The 15,175-nt window shown below is 48.3% G+C and overlaps 7 protein-coding genes across 7 annotated transcripts; 2 read left to right on the forward strand and 5 right to left on the reverse strand.

Annotated features, from left to right (window-relative positions):
• The first annotated feature begins 129 nt into the window (after positions 1–129).
• Positions 130–1,016, forward strand: F5Y00DRAFT_235028 (DUF1909-domain-containing protein). Its single transcript, XM_048007506.1, has 4 exons — positions 130–330; positions 459–530; positions 610–680; positions 767–1,016. Exons 1-4 carry the CDS (start codon positions 322–324, stop codon positions 846–848), a joined length of 234 nt encoding a protein of 77 aa, XP_047865457.1. The 5' UTR covers positions 130–321; the 3' UTR covers positions 849–1,016.
• F5Y00DRAFT_235032 (Clavaminate synthase-like protein) lies at positions 1,017–2,457 on the reverse strand. Its single transcript, XM_048007507.1, has 2 exons — positions 2,148–2,457; positions 1,017–2,081 (listed from the first exon to the last, which is right to left on the reverse strand). Exons 1-2 carry the CDS (start codon positions 2,345–2,347, stop codon positions 1,070–1,072), a joined length of 1,212 nt encoding a protein of 403 aa, XP_047865458.1. The 5' UTR covers positions 2,348–2,457; the 3' UTR covers positions 1,017–1,069.
• A 1,767-nt stretch (positions 2,458–4,224) lies between these two features.
• Positions 4,225–6,208, reverse strand: F5Y00DRAFT_235034 (cytochrome P450). The gene is made up of 2 exons (XM_048007508.1): positions 5,609–6,208; positions 4,225–5,552 (listed from the first exon to the last, which is right to left on the reverse strand). Exons 1-2 carry the CDS (start codon positions 6,157–6,159, stop codon positions 4,460–4,462), a joined length of 1,644 nt encoding a protein of 547 aa, XP_047865459.1. The 5' UTR covers positions 6,160–6,208; the 3' UTR covers positions 4,225–4,459.
• Positions 6,209–7,229: 1,021 nt separating this feature from the next.
• F5Y00DRAFT_261316 (P-loop containing nucleoside triphosphate hydrolase protein) lies at positions 7,230–8,048 on the forward strand (the record flags this gene model as incomplete). Its single annotated transcript, XM_048011184.1, has 1 exon — positions 7,230–8,048. The coding sequence occupies one exon, from the start codon at positions 7,230–7,232 to the stop codon at positions 8,046–8,048; it is 819 nt and encodes a 272-aa protein (XP_047865460.1).
• Positions 8,049–8,375: 327 nt separating this feature from the next.
• On the reverse strand, positions 8,376–9,247 carry F5Y00DRAFT_268950 (uncharacterized protein; the record flags this gene model as incomplete). Its single annotated transcript, XM_048012350.1, has 1 exon — positions 8,376–9,247. One exon carries the CDS (start codon positions 9,245–9,247, stop codon positions 8,483–8,485), a length of 765 nt encoding a protein of 254 aa, XP_047865461.1. The 3' UTR covers positions 8,376–8,482.
• A 1,783-nt stretch (positions 9,248–11,030) lies between these two features.
• Positions 11,031–12,167, reverse strand: F5Y00DRAFT_268952 (isoprenoid synthase domain-containing protein; the record flags this gene model as incomplete). The annotated part of the gene is made up of 1 exon (XM_048012351.1): positions 11,031–12,167. The coding sequence occupies one exon, from the start codon at positions 12,165–12,167 to the stop codon at positions 11,037–11,039; it is 1,131 nt and encodes a 376-aa protein (XP_047865462.1). The 3' UTR covers positions 11,031–11,036.
• Positions 12,168–13,197: 1,030 nt separating this feature from the next.
• Positions 13,198–15,174, reverse strand: F5Y00DRAFT_252718 (uncharacterized protein; the record flags this gene model as incomplete). Its single annotated transcript, XM_048009962.1, has 1 exon — positions 13,198–15,174. The coding sequence occupies one exon, from the start codon at positions 15,172–15,174 to the stop codon at positions 13,198–13,200; it is 1,977 nt and encodes a 658-aa protein (XP_047865463.1).
• Between the last annotated feature and the right edge of the window lies 1 nt (position 15,175).

Genomic DNA, 15,175 nt, shown 5'->3' on the forward strand with positions numbered 1-15,175 from the left:
TATGGGTAAGTACTATGTAACTAACAGATAAAAAAGCAAGTGGCCCGTGTGTTTTCCGGAAACGTTCTAGAACAGTAAAAGTAAGAACGGCCCCCAAAATAGATTTAGGTTCAACTTAGCGCCGAGACCCCTGCGCCTCTCTTGCATCGGCTCTATTGTAGAAAAAAGTAAAATCTATTTCCTTCCAAATCCATCCTGAACCCCCGATTTTTCCCATCTTTCGCAACACCTAACCGCCATCCCGACCGCCATACCTCATCAGTCGCTAGTAAAAGAGGGTCTTACATTCTACTCTCCCTTTTTTTCTTATCAACTAACATAATGGGTAACGTAAGTTTTCCTAATCCGCAATCCCAACGCTGGCTGCTCGGAGAGGAGGAGAGAAGAGAGGAGGAACAGCCTGGACGCCGGCCAACTCCGAAAATAAAGGACAACAAGATACTAATTCTCGCAATTAGGGAGCCAAGGCTGCGCAGAAGCGCGAGCGCAATGCGAAGGACAACAAGGTCGCCAAGTCGCAGTTGAAGTCGGTAAGTCTTGATATGACTGACGATCTTATTTCTAACGAAGATCATTCTCCACTGACTTACATGGGATTCTCTTATGTAGAATGTCAAGGCTATGGATATCCAGTGCCAGATCTGTAAATCGACCTTCCTGAAGACCACCCGCGCGCCTCAGTACGTAACTCCCCCTCCCCTTCCAAGTTACTCTGGTAATATAATACATAAATTGTGTATCTCTAGCTGACCGTACTCTCCCGCAGGCTCACCGAGCACGCTGTCAATAAACATAACAAGTCCATCGCCGATTGCTTCCCCGGCCACGACGCTCCTCCAGCCAAATAGACAAAAAACGATGGTCTGTATCCGTACAGGACGATCGAACAGGTGAAACAATGGGCATAGCGATTGGCGCACTTGGTGTTTAGCAGAGAGGTCTTATACGGATGGGTGTGTTGCTACGAGGTCACGACGCGACTTTGATTAATGAGATTGCACTGAGTTAACTGAAATTTTCTTGTGTCTTGATGATTCGCATGCAAATGTATATGGTAACGCACACGCTATTAGTGTGCTTCCACTGCTTGCGCCTGGGTGTTGATATCTGCAACCCCTCCGCTTGCAGGCGCGTTGGTATTGTCCGACGCCCCTTGCGCCTCTTGCTTCTGGGCCGCCTCTCTGGCCTGCTGCTCCCGTATGTCCTTCAGAATATCCGGATACCATCTCTCCCCCACGTCTGGGTGACTCTTGACTCTGTTTCTTAGTGTTGCCTCGCCTAGCGTCGATGCTACACCACCCTTCCTAAAGGTAAACTCGACATCATCAAGCCTACCTCCATTCGCCTCCAGCACTTTCTGTCGCCGCTGCTTGATTCCCTCGGGCACTTGTCCGACACCGACCTCGTCCAACTCCTCGAACGTGGTAGAGGCTCGGACCCCTTGGAAGAAGGGGATCGAGAATCTCGCACCCTTGCCCGCTTCGGGTGAGAGGACCCTATGGGTTGTCGAGGCGCAAACTCCCTGCGTCAGGGCCTCTAAGCCCTGCCCGATAGCCACTACCAGCGTACCGTCGATCGGTGGGCAGTCGATCCATTTACCTTGCATATTTTGGACCTGCAATCCCCTGTGGTTACTTGCTTGCAGTAGGTAACTTGTCAACATACTATCCTTATGTGGACCAACTCCTTGGCCTTCAACGCCGTCACCCAGCCCTAATTCGGATACATCGGGATATTTGACGATCTTCAACTTGTGCTGCTGATCCGGATCGAAGTACCGGTTAAAGGCATCGGAAGGCAGCTCGATGGCCTCTGCGATTAGAGACGTGAATTCTATCGAGATGGCACCCATGCGTCTTATGTAGTCGGTGTAGACTGAGCGGAAGTTGGGCAATACGTCTTGCGAGGGCCATTGATTAGGCGCGAGTAGATTCTCGTATAGCGGCGCGCCGGGCTTCGGGATAGGGTGTTCTGTAGACAGGTCGATCTGTTCCCTATGATCTATCTTGCCCGCTGTGATTTCGGCCGAGAGTTGCGAGTACCCCAGGAACGACGGCGCGTTCTTCATCTCGATCTTAAGCCTTCAAACTCGGGTTCGCATGAGCTTATGAAATCACTTATACCCCTATTATTGTATTTAGACTTACTTTTCTTCCTTTGGTATATCAAAGAAGGCCTTTCCTTCCGATATGACTTGTTGCCAGAGCTCGTTCGGAATACCGACGTTCTTGAGATATAGGAATCCGACCTCCATCAGGGCATGTCGTAGATCTGCTAGGAACTGCGGCTTTGTCTGCGCATCCCTAGAGAGAGCCAGATCCAAGATGGGGATCGAAGTGAACGACATTGTAGATGTTCCCAATAGCTAAAAGGGGAATCTAAAAGCACCAATGTCCGACTTGAATAACTATATGAATATTATATAGGTTAGGTACCTTTATGTTATACGTACATTCGTTTGGTCCCGAGTTGTTGTGAATCTCATGATATAGTATAGTCCCACTTATCTTATGGCGTCATTCCGCTTATCGGCATGGCATTTGCTGCTTAAATACATAAAGTTAAAACTTTATTTAATATTAAAGATGAGTTTTACTACATATTTGTACTACCATGTTTTGCTATCGGGGGCTTATTCGTACTCCCTAGTACAAAAGGTACATACATATGTATTTATCCCACCTATTCTCAACGCCTAATACAACAACTACTGTATCTAATTCAATCTCGCGATGCAACATATAAACTTTACATCGTTATTTTCGCTTCAATTAGAGCTTTCGAATGATAAATGTCTCAATTGGATGCATGCGTTGCTTCGAAAGCTATTTGAAGATATACTCATGCGAAGATATAGTCAATTCAACGTGGCGCGCGACCGCAAAAGAGCCTCCAGCAGAGCCTCATTAAACAGGAGGCAACCCCGCTGGATTGCACAATAGTTTACGACCAAACCAAACGATTGGTTAAATCCCGCAAAGCCACCCAGCCTCGCCGCGCCGGGGGTCACGGGCGCTCGGCACGTACTTCGCCAGAACAGCGTCAAAATAGATGACCCATTTAATTTCTTAACTTTAATCCTTTGTTTTAACTTAAATAACTTTATCAACTTTTATAGAAGCTAGATAAAATTTGTATAATATGATATTTAATCAATTCGGTTTAATATAAGAATTTTTAAATCTTTTTATCTTTTGATTTGGTTGAAGAATTGTATTGTAAAATGTGTGTGTATATTATTCTGCTTGAGTGGGGATGGGTCATCTATTTTGACGCTGTTCTGTTCGCACACGCCTCGCACCCGTAACCCCCTTGGTGCGGCTCGGCGGGCGGCCACACAAACCATACAACAAGCCACCTAACCACACACAACCCCCCCTAGCCATGGTTCGAATCCTCGACCTCGCATCCCATCATTTCTTTTACGCATTACTACGCAGACAAAAGCGCGGCGCTTTTGCCTACTTCGTAAACGGGTCAAGCTCCGCGTTTCGGCTTCGCCGAAGCGCTCCGTTAACCCCTTATTAGCCGCAACAACGCCTAACAACCCCTGGCTAGGAGCCCTATGGCTAATTACGTAGCTGTAGCAAGTTATATAGCCGTGGCTATGGCTATAGCCAATCCAATCGCCAAGCCAAAAACCCTCGCTATAGCTAATCACGTAGCTGTGGCTAATCCAATCCCCATTACATAAGCAACTTTCGTCGAAATCTCGACCAAAACCCACTCTATTCCAAAGTATATCCAATCAACGCATACAAAACTGACAGGGGCATTTCTATTTACAATAATTTTTTCAAAATAGGAAAGTGGGTTAAACTCCTATAGAAACATCCCTCGGCACCCTGGATACCTAGCATCCTCCGCACCCTCAGCACCCTAACCCACGGCTCAGCACCCAAAAAGAGGGCTCGGCACACTGGAGAACAGCACCCTTAATACCCTCACCCTCAGTACCTTCACCCTCACCCTCACCCTCACCCTCGATTCAACACCTAGGAGGAGGGCTCGGCACCCCGGACTTGGCACCCTTAGCACCCTCAGCACCCTCACTCACGGCTCGGTACCCTAGGGGAGGGCTCGGCACCCCGGAGGAGGACTCGGCACCTTAGAAAAGGGCTCGAAACGGTACGTATTTCGAGAAAAAGATGAAAGTGGGGACTTGGTAAGACCTATCCACATTTGGGGAATGCATCCAATAAAAAGCGTTAAAAGGCTAAGCACGGACGAACTTCCTCTTTTGAAAAACGTGACCCAAGACAATAACCCTCATAAATTCGGGCAAAAACGCGACACAATAACCCTTCGTAAACTCAGGGCATTTGTCCGGTAATATTATAACAACATAAGTCTTTAAATGCCTAGGTACTCTTATTCATTTTGCCTTACGGCTAGTAAACGAGTGCGCAAGCTTTTGGTATAGCCGTGAAGACTCAGTTCAGGTTACCTCCTCCCCCCACTATCCTTGATGACCTAGACACTCCTTTATCGCATCATTATCAAGAAGATTGCTGTCGCCTTCCCGCCGGGGCTGCTCGACTTCAATAAGCCTAACAAGGCTTGCATGTTTCGGACTCCTCACCTCAATCTTGTAAGGAAACTCCCTCAAATGGCTATGTAATCCTGGATGAAGCTCAAGCGTAGGCTCAATTTCGTTACCATGCTCATCGACCGCCTTCCTAATATTGAAAGCGGCTAGTATCTGGGCGACGAGTACAAAGACATTAGCGTCAGCAAAGAACCGCCCAGGACATATTCTGCGCCCATAGCCGAATAGTATAGTCTTTGGATCAGGCTCATTCTGCGGCTCCAAGAAACGCTGAGGATTAAACAAATCCGGCTTAGCATATACGTTAGGATCGTGTAAGAACCACCATATCATAGGCACCAATACAGCCCCTTTCGGAATAAGATATCCACCGTACGCCGTATCTTCCGACATTGCATGAGGAATTCCTAGCGGCGCGATAGGCGACCATCGAAAAACCTCTTTCACAAGAGCTTCGACGTATGGTAGTTTCGCTCGGTCTGCTAAGTTGGGAAGCCTATCACTACCGATCAATAGGTCGATGGCTTCCTGCGCTTCTCGCTGCACCTCCGGGAACTTAACCATGGCTAGAATAAAGCTAGTCACAGCGGTCACGGTGGTGTCTGCGCCTCCAGCATACATGGCTGCAGCTGTCCGTTTAATTGCGGCCTCATCATCGCCACGAAGCTTGGAGTCCGTTTCACCATTTTTGCATTCCTCAATCAACCGGGAAACATACGATTGTCGACAGTTTCCTGCCGCTATCTGCCGCCGAACAAACATGTATGGTACGTTCACCACGGTTTGATTGATTTTCTTCCACTTGCGGGCTGTTTCCTTAAACCCAGAGCCGGGAAAGCCATCTGGAAGATGTTTCAAGGCAGGGATGAAATCCACCAACCACGGGACTGTGGCCTTCACCAAGTTGGCCGTCATCTGTTCGATCAGATTGACCAACGGATCCACGCCATCCGGCTCAACAGAGTAGCCATATGTCATCTTCAATATGATAGAACCCATTGCGCTAGACAGCAGTTGGGTTAGTCAGTCTACCTTTCGGACCGTGGGCAATAAACTTACTACTTCAAATGCTTAATTGTTGCATCTGGGTTATTTAACACACAAAGAAGAAACCGACGTGTCTCCACTTCTTGAACATCGTCAAATCGTGCTGCCAACTTTGCCGTACCTAACTGCTGGTGGAAAAGCTTGCGTCTGTGGCGGAAATCAGCATCATACCGGCTGACCATAAACTCGCTAAGACCACAGAGCGAAAAGGCGAACTCCGCCCACGGTCGATCTGAAGACTTTGCCGACTCCTTCTGCAAGATGTCGTGCGCCGCCTGCCGGTCATGCAGTATGATAAACGTCCTGCCCAGCACGGTCATGGAGCTAATCGGCCCATACTGTTCCCTATGTTTAAGCCAATGCTGGAACTCAGGCTGGGCCTTTTCCGGAAGATCCATGATGCTGCCGAGGATTGGTAATGATTTCGGCCCCGGAGGAAGCAGTCTGGGCGCATCGTTTCTGATGGAGTATCGATAGACGAGATAGACGAGATAAGCGGCCACCACTATGAAGGGTGGAAATATAAGCAAATGTGCCATGGTGGATAATAAAGCCCAGGGCATTTGAATTCGCGATGAGCGCAGTAAAAGAATCTTGACCAAACGTGTAAACCATCGTTATGCTTGTTCAGTCCATCTAATACTAAGCCTCCCTAGGGCCTCGGTCCGTTTAATGAGGAAAGAAAGCAGAGCAAGCTCGAGCCTCCCAACATGTAACGCACATGCGGGGAGAACCGGGTTCACAACGCCAGGACTAGCCCGTGGACGAAATGTAACATATCAGCTGTCGTGATGCAAGCATGAGAGCACGAGAAGAGACTGCATTGTAGCACGAAGAGCCCTATCTACAAACTAGTGGCCGCGAGCAGATCCCGATCCATATCCTCTGGTGGCGTAGGTGCTGCAAAGCGGTTCGCTTAACCGTGCATGAGGGGGAAAAAACAGGTTAATAATTACTGAAATGGATCACGATTATGAACTTGATCATCTTTTATCTACACACTTATATATTCTTATAGTGACGCCTTATATCTGCACGGCAATCCCGAGATGCAAGAAGATAAGGACACCCTGTTAGCCGCAACCCCGGTATCGTACCTAGGTGCACCTGCCGCCGCGTGCCGGCTATTAAGGAGATCGCCTTATCCATTGGGCGTCAATGCAAGTCATCACAACGCTCAATTATCTCATATTGTCGTCAGCCGATGTCAAGAGTCTAGCGGCAGTCATCGGGGAACAGGGTTCCAGCATATGGGACAAAGGACATTCGTGCATATCGACCGGGGAACTGCTCGCGGCCACTGGTGTGTAGATAGGCCTCCTCGTGCTACAATGCAGTCCCTTCTAGTGCTCTTATGTCTGCCCATCTCTCCTACCTCTTCGGCCTATTGTGGCTTTCTTGTGGCCAGCATGCCTTCTGTTCAGCAGCAGCTATCAAAAGGAATTACAAGTCTCGGGCCGGCAGACCAAACAATTACTGTATGAGCGGCATAACAACATTGCAAATAGCTAGTTGCACGCAACTATATCAATGCCGCAATCGACCTCGCTGGGTAGATTCAGTTAAAATCTATATCCACTATTGATCTGTCTTCTAGCTGATCACGCAGTGATAAAACCAAGTTCAATCCAGTATGGTCGGCTCTAGAGTAGACCATAAACCCAACCGCGAGTTGAAGGTGCTCGCCTTAGGTCTCCCACGAACCGGCTCTTCCTCCATTGCTGAGGCCTTGACCATACTAGGCTACAAAGACGTCCTCCATGGCTTCAACATCCTTGACTCGCCGGAAGTTTGGTCATTTATGAATCGCGCAGCTGACGCCTCGTTTGCTACACTGCCGACGTATACAGGCAAGCCATTTACACGCAAGGAGTGGGATGAACTATTTGGCGCTAGTGAGGCAGCTACCGATGTGGCCGCCGTATTTGCGACACAGCTTATCGAAGTATACCCCGAAGCGAAGGTCATTCTCGTGATACGGGACTTTGATAAGTGGTATCGGAGTATAGAAGCTGCTGTTAAAATATTCTGGAGCTTTCCTTCCCAACTGGCTTTCAACTACTTGGGTCAATTTTTCGATCCTTGCTTTGGCCAAGCAACGAAAAAGATTATTACAGGATTTTTCGAATACACGAGCATTGGCACGTTCCCGCAGGACGCAAGGATAGTATACGACCGGCACCACTACAAAATACGTCAACAGGTGCCATCCTCTCGGCTGCTGGAGTATCGCATGGGGGAAGGGTGGGAGCCTATATGCAACTTCTTGGAAAAGCCACTACCGAATGTGCCGTTTCCGTGGCTCAATGAGGCGGAAGCTCTGAGAAGGCGCGTGAAGTTAAAGGTGAGGAAGCATCTTGTTGCAGCACTGAGAGTGTTGATCCCGTGGGCTTTGGGGACCTGTACAATGCTGGTGGCAATGTGGATGGTGAGAACGAGGAGTGGGTATTAAAATACTGGTTCATGTGTAGGTTCACATCCTGGTGAATTGTCGTGGTTGTCGCCGCGGAAGGTTAGGATGCGAAAGACTGTATCACGCATATCAAAATGGTGTACCGCCACTATGTATTGCAATAGCTGCGATTGGGGATAAACTCTAATCAAAGGTTCATGCTCTCAGAACCAGCAGGGCAGTCACGCTGAACGATTGTATCGTCACGAACGATAATGGGGGTCGTAGACGGTAGACCGTAACCAAATGATAAGTTAGTCCGATTGAAAGATGCAGGCAAATAATCGTGACTAGAGCTATCAAATTCTAATGTTCTTTCTATGGAGTGGTGATTCAATGTGCCTACATAGGTACCTTTTCCTCAGCTCTGGAACTGCCCAAGTCGAGCCTACCTCCTGGCCTCCAAAATTCCGGATTTACACTCAATCTCTGGATCAGGTCTCCATGATGGCAACTTCCTCGCTAGTATCAGTCTCAGCAGAAAGAGAGATCGCCCGTACGAGACAAATAAAATCCAACACCATCTGGATGCCCCACACCACCAGTGGAAGCCAAAAGGACACAGCTCCGTCCCATGCCATAGGTCCGGTCTTGACAATATGCACAGAGACAGCTGGGGGTAAAAAGAGAATAGAAGTTATCATATTTGAAACTCCCATCGCCTTCGGGAATGGCCGCCTGGGACTATTGTCGACAAAAATGCTATATCCAAAGGCAAAATACTGCGCAACAAATGTGGGGGTAGCCATGACGAGAAGGAACCAGAACAAGTCGTTCAGGACCTGGGTGGTTTCAGCATTGCGCTCGATTCGATAGTTTGCGAGGCCCAGAACGAGCCCTGCCCAGAGGAAAAGGGTGGATGAAACACCACCGGCTACTAGCTGGAGAGCTTTGACGATGTAGTGTAAGTTGGGAATGCGCTGTAGCTGGTTCGAGATCGCTACAGTAAAGGCTAGGTAGAAGAAACTGCACCAGACCAATAATGCGGCGCCGGCCTGTATGCCCTTCTCATGGTCGCGGTAGTGGTTAACCGTTTGCTCCGCACTCCAGGATGGTGGGGGTGGCGGGAAGAACCCTGACGCCAACAGGCCAGCAAATGAGCATATCCCTAGTGGAATAGCGCTATAGACACAAGCATATTGAAGAGCTCGGGGATTGGGGACACGGGGCCACTCTAACTGGCCTAAGAATTTGTGCATTATCTTGGAATGTCACGATTAAGCAATTAAATAATGAAGTGGGGGCGTCTGCTAGAGGGTACACCGCAAGAACTATCATATGGTGGTGAGAACGTCCTGTGAGTAGCGTCAGCTATTAATATATATATATTTTTTTGATATCTCTCTCCTTATGTGGAAGAAGACTACAGGTACATGACCCCACATAACCCAGCCAATCAAGTACTGATAAGAGCTGAGAATATACCTTTTACGGTAAACGCGAAATAATGTAACCAATCAAATTTAAGGGTCTATGTACCTGTAACCTTCTTGCACTTAAGAAGATATAGGCAATATAATATTCGCCTGCCAGCTCCTCGTCATCTCGATCCGGCGCATAGTTGATCGCAGTCCGGCCTTTACCTTCGAGTGCATGCAGGAGAAGGGGTCGTCTTAGTGACACGCTTAATAGAAAAAATAGGCTGCTGAAAATCTGAAAATGCCAGGCCGTTAAATTGAGATATCGCCAAGTCCGAGGCTTGTTGAATCTTGAAAATTACTCTCAATGCAGAGGATGTGGCTGGCTGATCGGTTCCGCCATGATGCGGTGCCGGACGGGCGGACAGGACGGGCGGCGGTACATAGGTAGCCGCATATAGATTACCTAACCAATTAATTTAAGCTGCTTATGTACCCGCCGCAGGCTCGCACTCCAGGAGATACCTAACCTAGTAATAATATAACGGGTCGTCATGAGACATGACAATCTAATTCCGTGTACAGCTATGCAGACTGTAAGACCTATGACAAGTACCCCATATGTTCCACAATTCTTGCAGACTGTAAAACTACCTACTGTTGAACAGGGTTTCAGGCACGGCTGAATGTGTTACGGAATACGACTAGTCACTTGATTTCGGAGTGTCGATCATCGACGCGCATGTCAACAACCATCCTCCAGTTCCTTATCTTCTCAGAGAGAGCCAACCATCTCGGACACTGGACGGGACAAGACGGAACGGGACGAAACCAGCAAGAGCTGGCTCAACATGTAAGAGTTTATCAACGTGGGATATTTGGACACTTGCCTATGCATTACATGTTTGGCACAACCAACCGGAGCTTCACGGCTGGACTAGTTTGCAGAGTCACCTCGTACTGCTCGTGGGTTAACTGAAGAGTAGTATGTTGTTAGACTGCATTGAGAATGCCCCAATTAAGCGATCCCTAGATCATACAGACGGACCAGCGGCAAGAACTTCTACAGAGAGACAGGTCCCAGAAATAGTTGTACTCCAATTGCGCTTGGTAGGTATACGCCAGCTTGGGGGCCTGGTTAACCAACCTGGCCAGTATATTGCCTTAATTAGGTATGCTTGTGCTATGGTTTACTTATCTGGCAGGCGGAAATGTTTAAACATTATCGCACGTATTACGGTGGTCGGCGGCCCATTTAACTATTAACTTAACCCGAACCCGAACCGCTCCTCCGACTTTTAACTTTGCACCGGGAGCTGGTCGTTTTTAAAAGATCTTAATCTTTTTTTTCCGAAGGAATATTGCGCTCAAACTTTTTTTAATTACGTAAGAAACTGATAAGAAAACTGATAAGGAAATACATTGTGAAATATATCACGAAATACCTTAGTAATTACGTAAGTAATTGATTAGATAAGGCCGCGCACATGACTTCGGAAAGATCCCACGTGCGAGCCTGCGAGCACGTAGAAACGCTTGCGCGAGCTTACGAGTACAAGCGTTTCGGTAAATTTTATCTACCTATATGACAATAAGCCAGCCATTTGATTCCAACATTAACCCAGCTAAATCAAATAGCCAATTTGTTCAATAATAGGTGCATTGGTTTGCCTGCTTCTGGATTATTGCTGATGATGTCTACGAGTTGCTTTCCTTGTGCAAGTAAATTGTCAAGAAACATGCGAGTGTACTCAAGGCTGCCCGTGCTTTCCATGCGCTGAACAGCATATTGCTTGATGGAAGTCTCTGTAGGTCTTTGTCTTAAAATGTTGAGGAGCTCTTGGTTATTTGGGTCATGATGAATACAATGTATGGCTGGGAAGGATAATTTCCCTTCGGTCAAGTCGTCGCAAAAGCCTTTGCTGTTGGTGTATTCGTTTGAACAAAGATTCTGGTAGTCATCTCTGATTTGAAAAATGAGACCAAGTAAATCAGCCAAGCGCACACAGTCTGATGGTACTGGTCTCCGGGACTGAGTCTGCATGAGCTTGATGCTAAGTCGGAAGAGGCCTCCCGTCTTATTGCCAGCCATGTCAAGGTACTCGTCCTTGGTCGGGCAAATAAGTGAATCTCGCCAGTGCAACTCCATGCCCTGGCCACGATGCAACTGCAATAACTCATCGTTGAATTGCAGTATTGCTTCGGCGCTCTCTAGCCTTTGAAGTTCTTTCATGGCACGGAAATAGTAGTAGTTTGCACTGTTGATAGTCTGGGCCACGCCATAGATGCTATGTGCTACTGGAAGCCCCCGTCGCAGTGTTGAGTTATCTTGTATGTCATCAATGAGTAGTGATGCAGAGTGTAGCATATCGATGGAGTCGGCAATGATCTTGAACCGGTCCATTGGAACGTCCATCCAAGCGTTAAAGGCGCCCATGACTTGTGCACGCACGCCTTTGCCGGGATTCCGCAGCAGGTAGTTGTAAGGACCAGCAACTATAGCTTCATTCTTATCCGACCATGTTTGGCCGACGGTAGTTACTTCAGGCCCCCAGGGGCTGCTGCCAAACCGAGATGGGACGAAAGAATCTGTTGGCGTTATAGGGGCAAGCCATTGAGGTAGTTGGGGACTGCCATTTGGGTTTGAAGGAGGCGTGATCAGACGGAGACTAGGCGAGCTTGTGAACTTAGATAAATGATTCGAGACAGCAGCAACTTCGGCAGAGTTGCAACTATCGTAAGTGAGAGGCTCATAAGACATAATTCTAGCAGTTGAAGTATTCCTGTGCCTAGGTAGTTTCCGGTAGTTTCTGGTAGTTTGAGCTAGAACTTCTGAGCAACTTCCCTTAACTTAACGAAAATATTCAGTGCCTACCCAGATAAATACTCCACCGAGAGAAAATCTTACTTTGCTCATCCGAAAAGTTCCTATGCTACAGACACGGCACGGTGAAAAGAGAGTGCTAGGACGATAATGAAGAATGAATAGCCCAACATGCGACTGACCAAGAGAATCAAACAGATAATCTTGCAGCTGCAAGTTAGGGCTACTAGAGTAGCTTCAACTTAGAATGCATACTAGGGGTTGGCACACCGGGATACCTAATGCCCGGTCAGTTTACCTAGGTAGGTAGGCAAATGATTTCGTTGGTGTAATGCACATAATATGCGCGGTACCTGGATGCGTTGCATGAGATAATGGCCAGAAGCATATAGCATTACAGTGACGTCACGTTTTCATCACTAGTAAATGGCAAAGAGTGATCGTCACTACATACCATACCGGGAAAATACGCTGAGGCGTAACTATTGTAATATTGAAATGCTTACTCTATATAATGATTCCTGATTAGGTAGATACTGATGCTTTAGGAAGGGACCAACGCTTTAAGAAGGACCAATATTTAAAGCTTACAACAATAATTGTTAAAAGCATAACGTTAATAATATTATTAACGTTATGCTTTTAACAATTATTATTGCAAGTTTAAGCATTGGCCCCTGATTAGGGATCATTATATAAAATAACCATTTTAATATTATAACGGTTACGCCTCAACGTATATTCCCGCTATGGTAGGTACTTATGTAAAGCAAATTTAGATGCCTGAGAGAATGTAGGCCTTGAATGCCGTGTCTATTTCTGTTCGTACGATGCTAGTCCGTTCGACATGGCCAAATTGAACTACTACAATGTAAATCTACATGAGGAGGGAATGTGGCTTTCTTGCAGTCTGCAGGAGTTGGGATGGTCCTAATTTTGTCAAAACGATGGCGCTTCTATGGCCTCATCAGTCTATGATCGGGGGGTGTGTGCAGTCCTTGTGCTCCATAGGCTCCCAGGCTACTCCGTTATCAGACCACAAGGTCGGTATCCTACGATACGTTGCAACGACTGTCAGTTCAGCTACACTCGCAACCAGACCCGTTAAAAATCGTACCCAGTCACTCGTCTCACTAGTACCGCAACACCACAGGCCGTACGCTGCGCTCTCCAGCAGGATATTCTCAAGGGTAACCTTGTCGCGTACTGCGCATTGACCCATTTCCCTGCCTGGCGCCGTGAATATTGCCGGCCAGTCAAGCACACTCAGAACGAACATTTCCACACTTGTGTATATCGTATCTGCGTTGCCTCCCAATTTGCTCACTGCCGGCTCAGCAACCAACCACAACTCATGGAGTGACTCTAGCACGATAATTCTATCGTAGCTTCTCGACTCAATATACCGTGTCAGGATGTGGTTGACCAGGCGCTGCCCTGGCCCGCTCTCAGCCAACCGACCGCAGCGCGCTTGCCAGCACTTACTGCTGGTCTCTAAGTCGATTTCAGCTGGTACCTCCGTACTCAAGGGGCCCCAATCGCTCCTATACGGCACTCTAGGCCATTGGGCCCTGGAGCCGCCCCTTATGAGCCAGCCCCTCTGCACGATGCCACTGAGCTCTACACTACGGGCTAACCACGCGTTCTCAAAGCCCCGGTACCGGAAAGCTAGCGAGTACATGGCCGTGAATCCTACCGCAATATCGGCCGCGATCGTGTGGCTTCTCGACCCACACGTGCACTCGCAAACTCGATCTATCACAGCCGAACAGTAATCTGCCAGTACTGAGGGGTTCGACTCGCCTGACTGGCTGACCGCGTAAACCAGTGAGTTCCCGCCTTCGCCAATCGTCCTATCCAACGCATAGTCCGACAGGTCGTTGAGCCAGATCGTGACGTCGTAACAGGAATTGACAAGGTGGCAAATCTGTTTGCCGTCACGTCGACCCAGTTCCGATTCGAGTGACCAGTCGTGGCACATGAAGTACGGCACCACTCCTCCGTCATACCAACGCATGTGCAGCCACATGTTTCTATCTACGGCACTAAGGTCATGCCCCGTGTCCCCTTGAAGCTTGGTATACCTCCCGTAGCCTGGCCTGGTCAGGGCCGCCGCTATCATTTCTGCACCCGCGGTACCTTTCTCATTGTGCTTGGCGATAATATCGAAGCCATGAGTCGATACCTCAAGGGCCGCCGCGGCATATTTCGGATCCTCGCCATCCGGAGTTCCGTCGTAGTCAGGAATTGTACAAGCCATTGCTGCTTGTTGGAAGGCTAGTATCGGTTGCATTCCTGAACTCCTGTATAGCGAGACGACAGTAAAACTGAGCCATACGCTCGTCATTAAGTCATATTCTGCCCACATCGTCTTGGAGCCCGTGATCTTCGAAAAGCTCCGCAACTGGACGTTCCTGCTCGCCCCTTTAACGGCTTCAGTGCCTCCACCAGCCGCGGTTTTCGCGGCCAGTGCCACCGAAAATCTAGCAGCAGCGAATTCTTTGTTGAATTCGTACGCCGTAGGCCTCTGCAAACGATGTGCAGTCCATTTGCCCAGCTCGGCCCAAGCCGGCACTGGTATCTGAGACAAGTCCGGCTGCGGGAGTGGGCATTCATGTCCATTGCACACATAGCAGCCCCGATACCCCGTGTTTGAAGTATCAGTTTCTGCCATTGACGTTCCACAACCTGGGCTCCCTTCCCCGGCATCCAAGGCAGACCGGGAAAGGTACTTCAAATCGCCAACGGTCACAGTCTCGTCAGCTGGGACCTCAATACCGGGTCTGTCGTGCCCCTTTAATCCTGCCCCGAGCTTGCTCCACAGCCTAATATAGAGAGGCTGTGTTTCCATTGTCCTCTCTGCCTCATCCACGTTGCTGTGCCACCTCTGTAGCAAACCGACTCTCTCCAAAAGTGCCGCTTCCATTACGGTGCTCGTATGCATT

Source organism: Daldinia vernicosa (genome assembly GCF_022497035.1).
Source record: "Daldinia vernicosa strain CBS 139.73 unplaced genomic scaffold F5Y00scaffold_19, whole genome shotgun sequence".
In the NCBI taxonomy this organism is placed as follows: Eukaryota; Fungi; Ascomycota; class Sordariomycetes; order Xylariales; family Hypoxylaceae; genus Daldinia; species Daldinia vernicosa.

Coding starts and splice junctions, on each gene's coding strand:
- F5Y00DRAFT_235032 (XM_048007507.1), bottom strand. CDS start 2,347: ATGTCGTTCACTTCGATCCCCATCTTGGATCTGGCTCTCTCTAGGGAT. Junction 2,082..2,147: donor GATATACCAAAGGAAGAAAA/GTAAGTCTAAAT, acceptor CCGAGTTTGAAG/GCTTAAGATCGAGATGAAGA.
- F5Y00DRAFT_235028 (XM_048007506.1), top strand. Junction 531..609: donor CCAAGTCGCAGTTGAAGTCG/GTAAGTCTTGAT, acceptor TCTCTTATGTAG/AATGTCAAGGCTATGGATAT. Junction 681..766: donor AAGACCACCCGCGCGCCTCA/GTACGTAACTCC, acceptor ACTCTCCCGCAG/GCTCACCGAGCACGCTGTCA.
- F5Y00DRAFT_235034 (XM_048007508.1), bottom strand. CDS start 6,159: ATGCCCTGGGCTTTATTATCCACCATGGCACATTTGCTTATATTTCCA. Junction 5,553..5,608: donor ACAATTAAGCATTTGAAGTA/GTAAGTTTATTG, acceptor ACTGCTGTCTAG/CGCAATGGGTTCTATCATAT.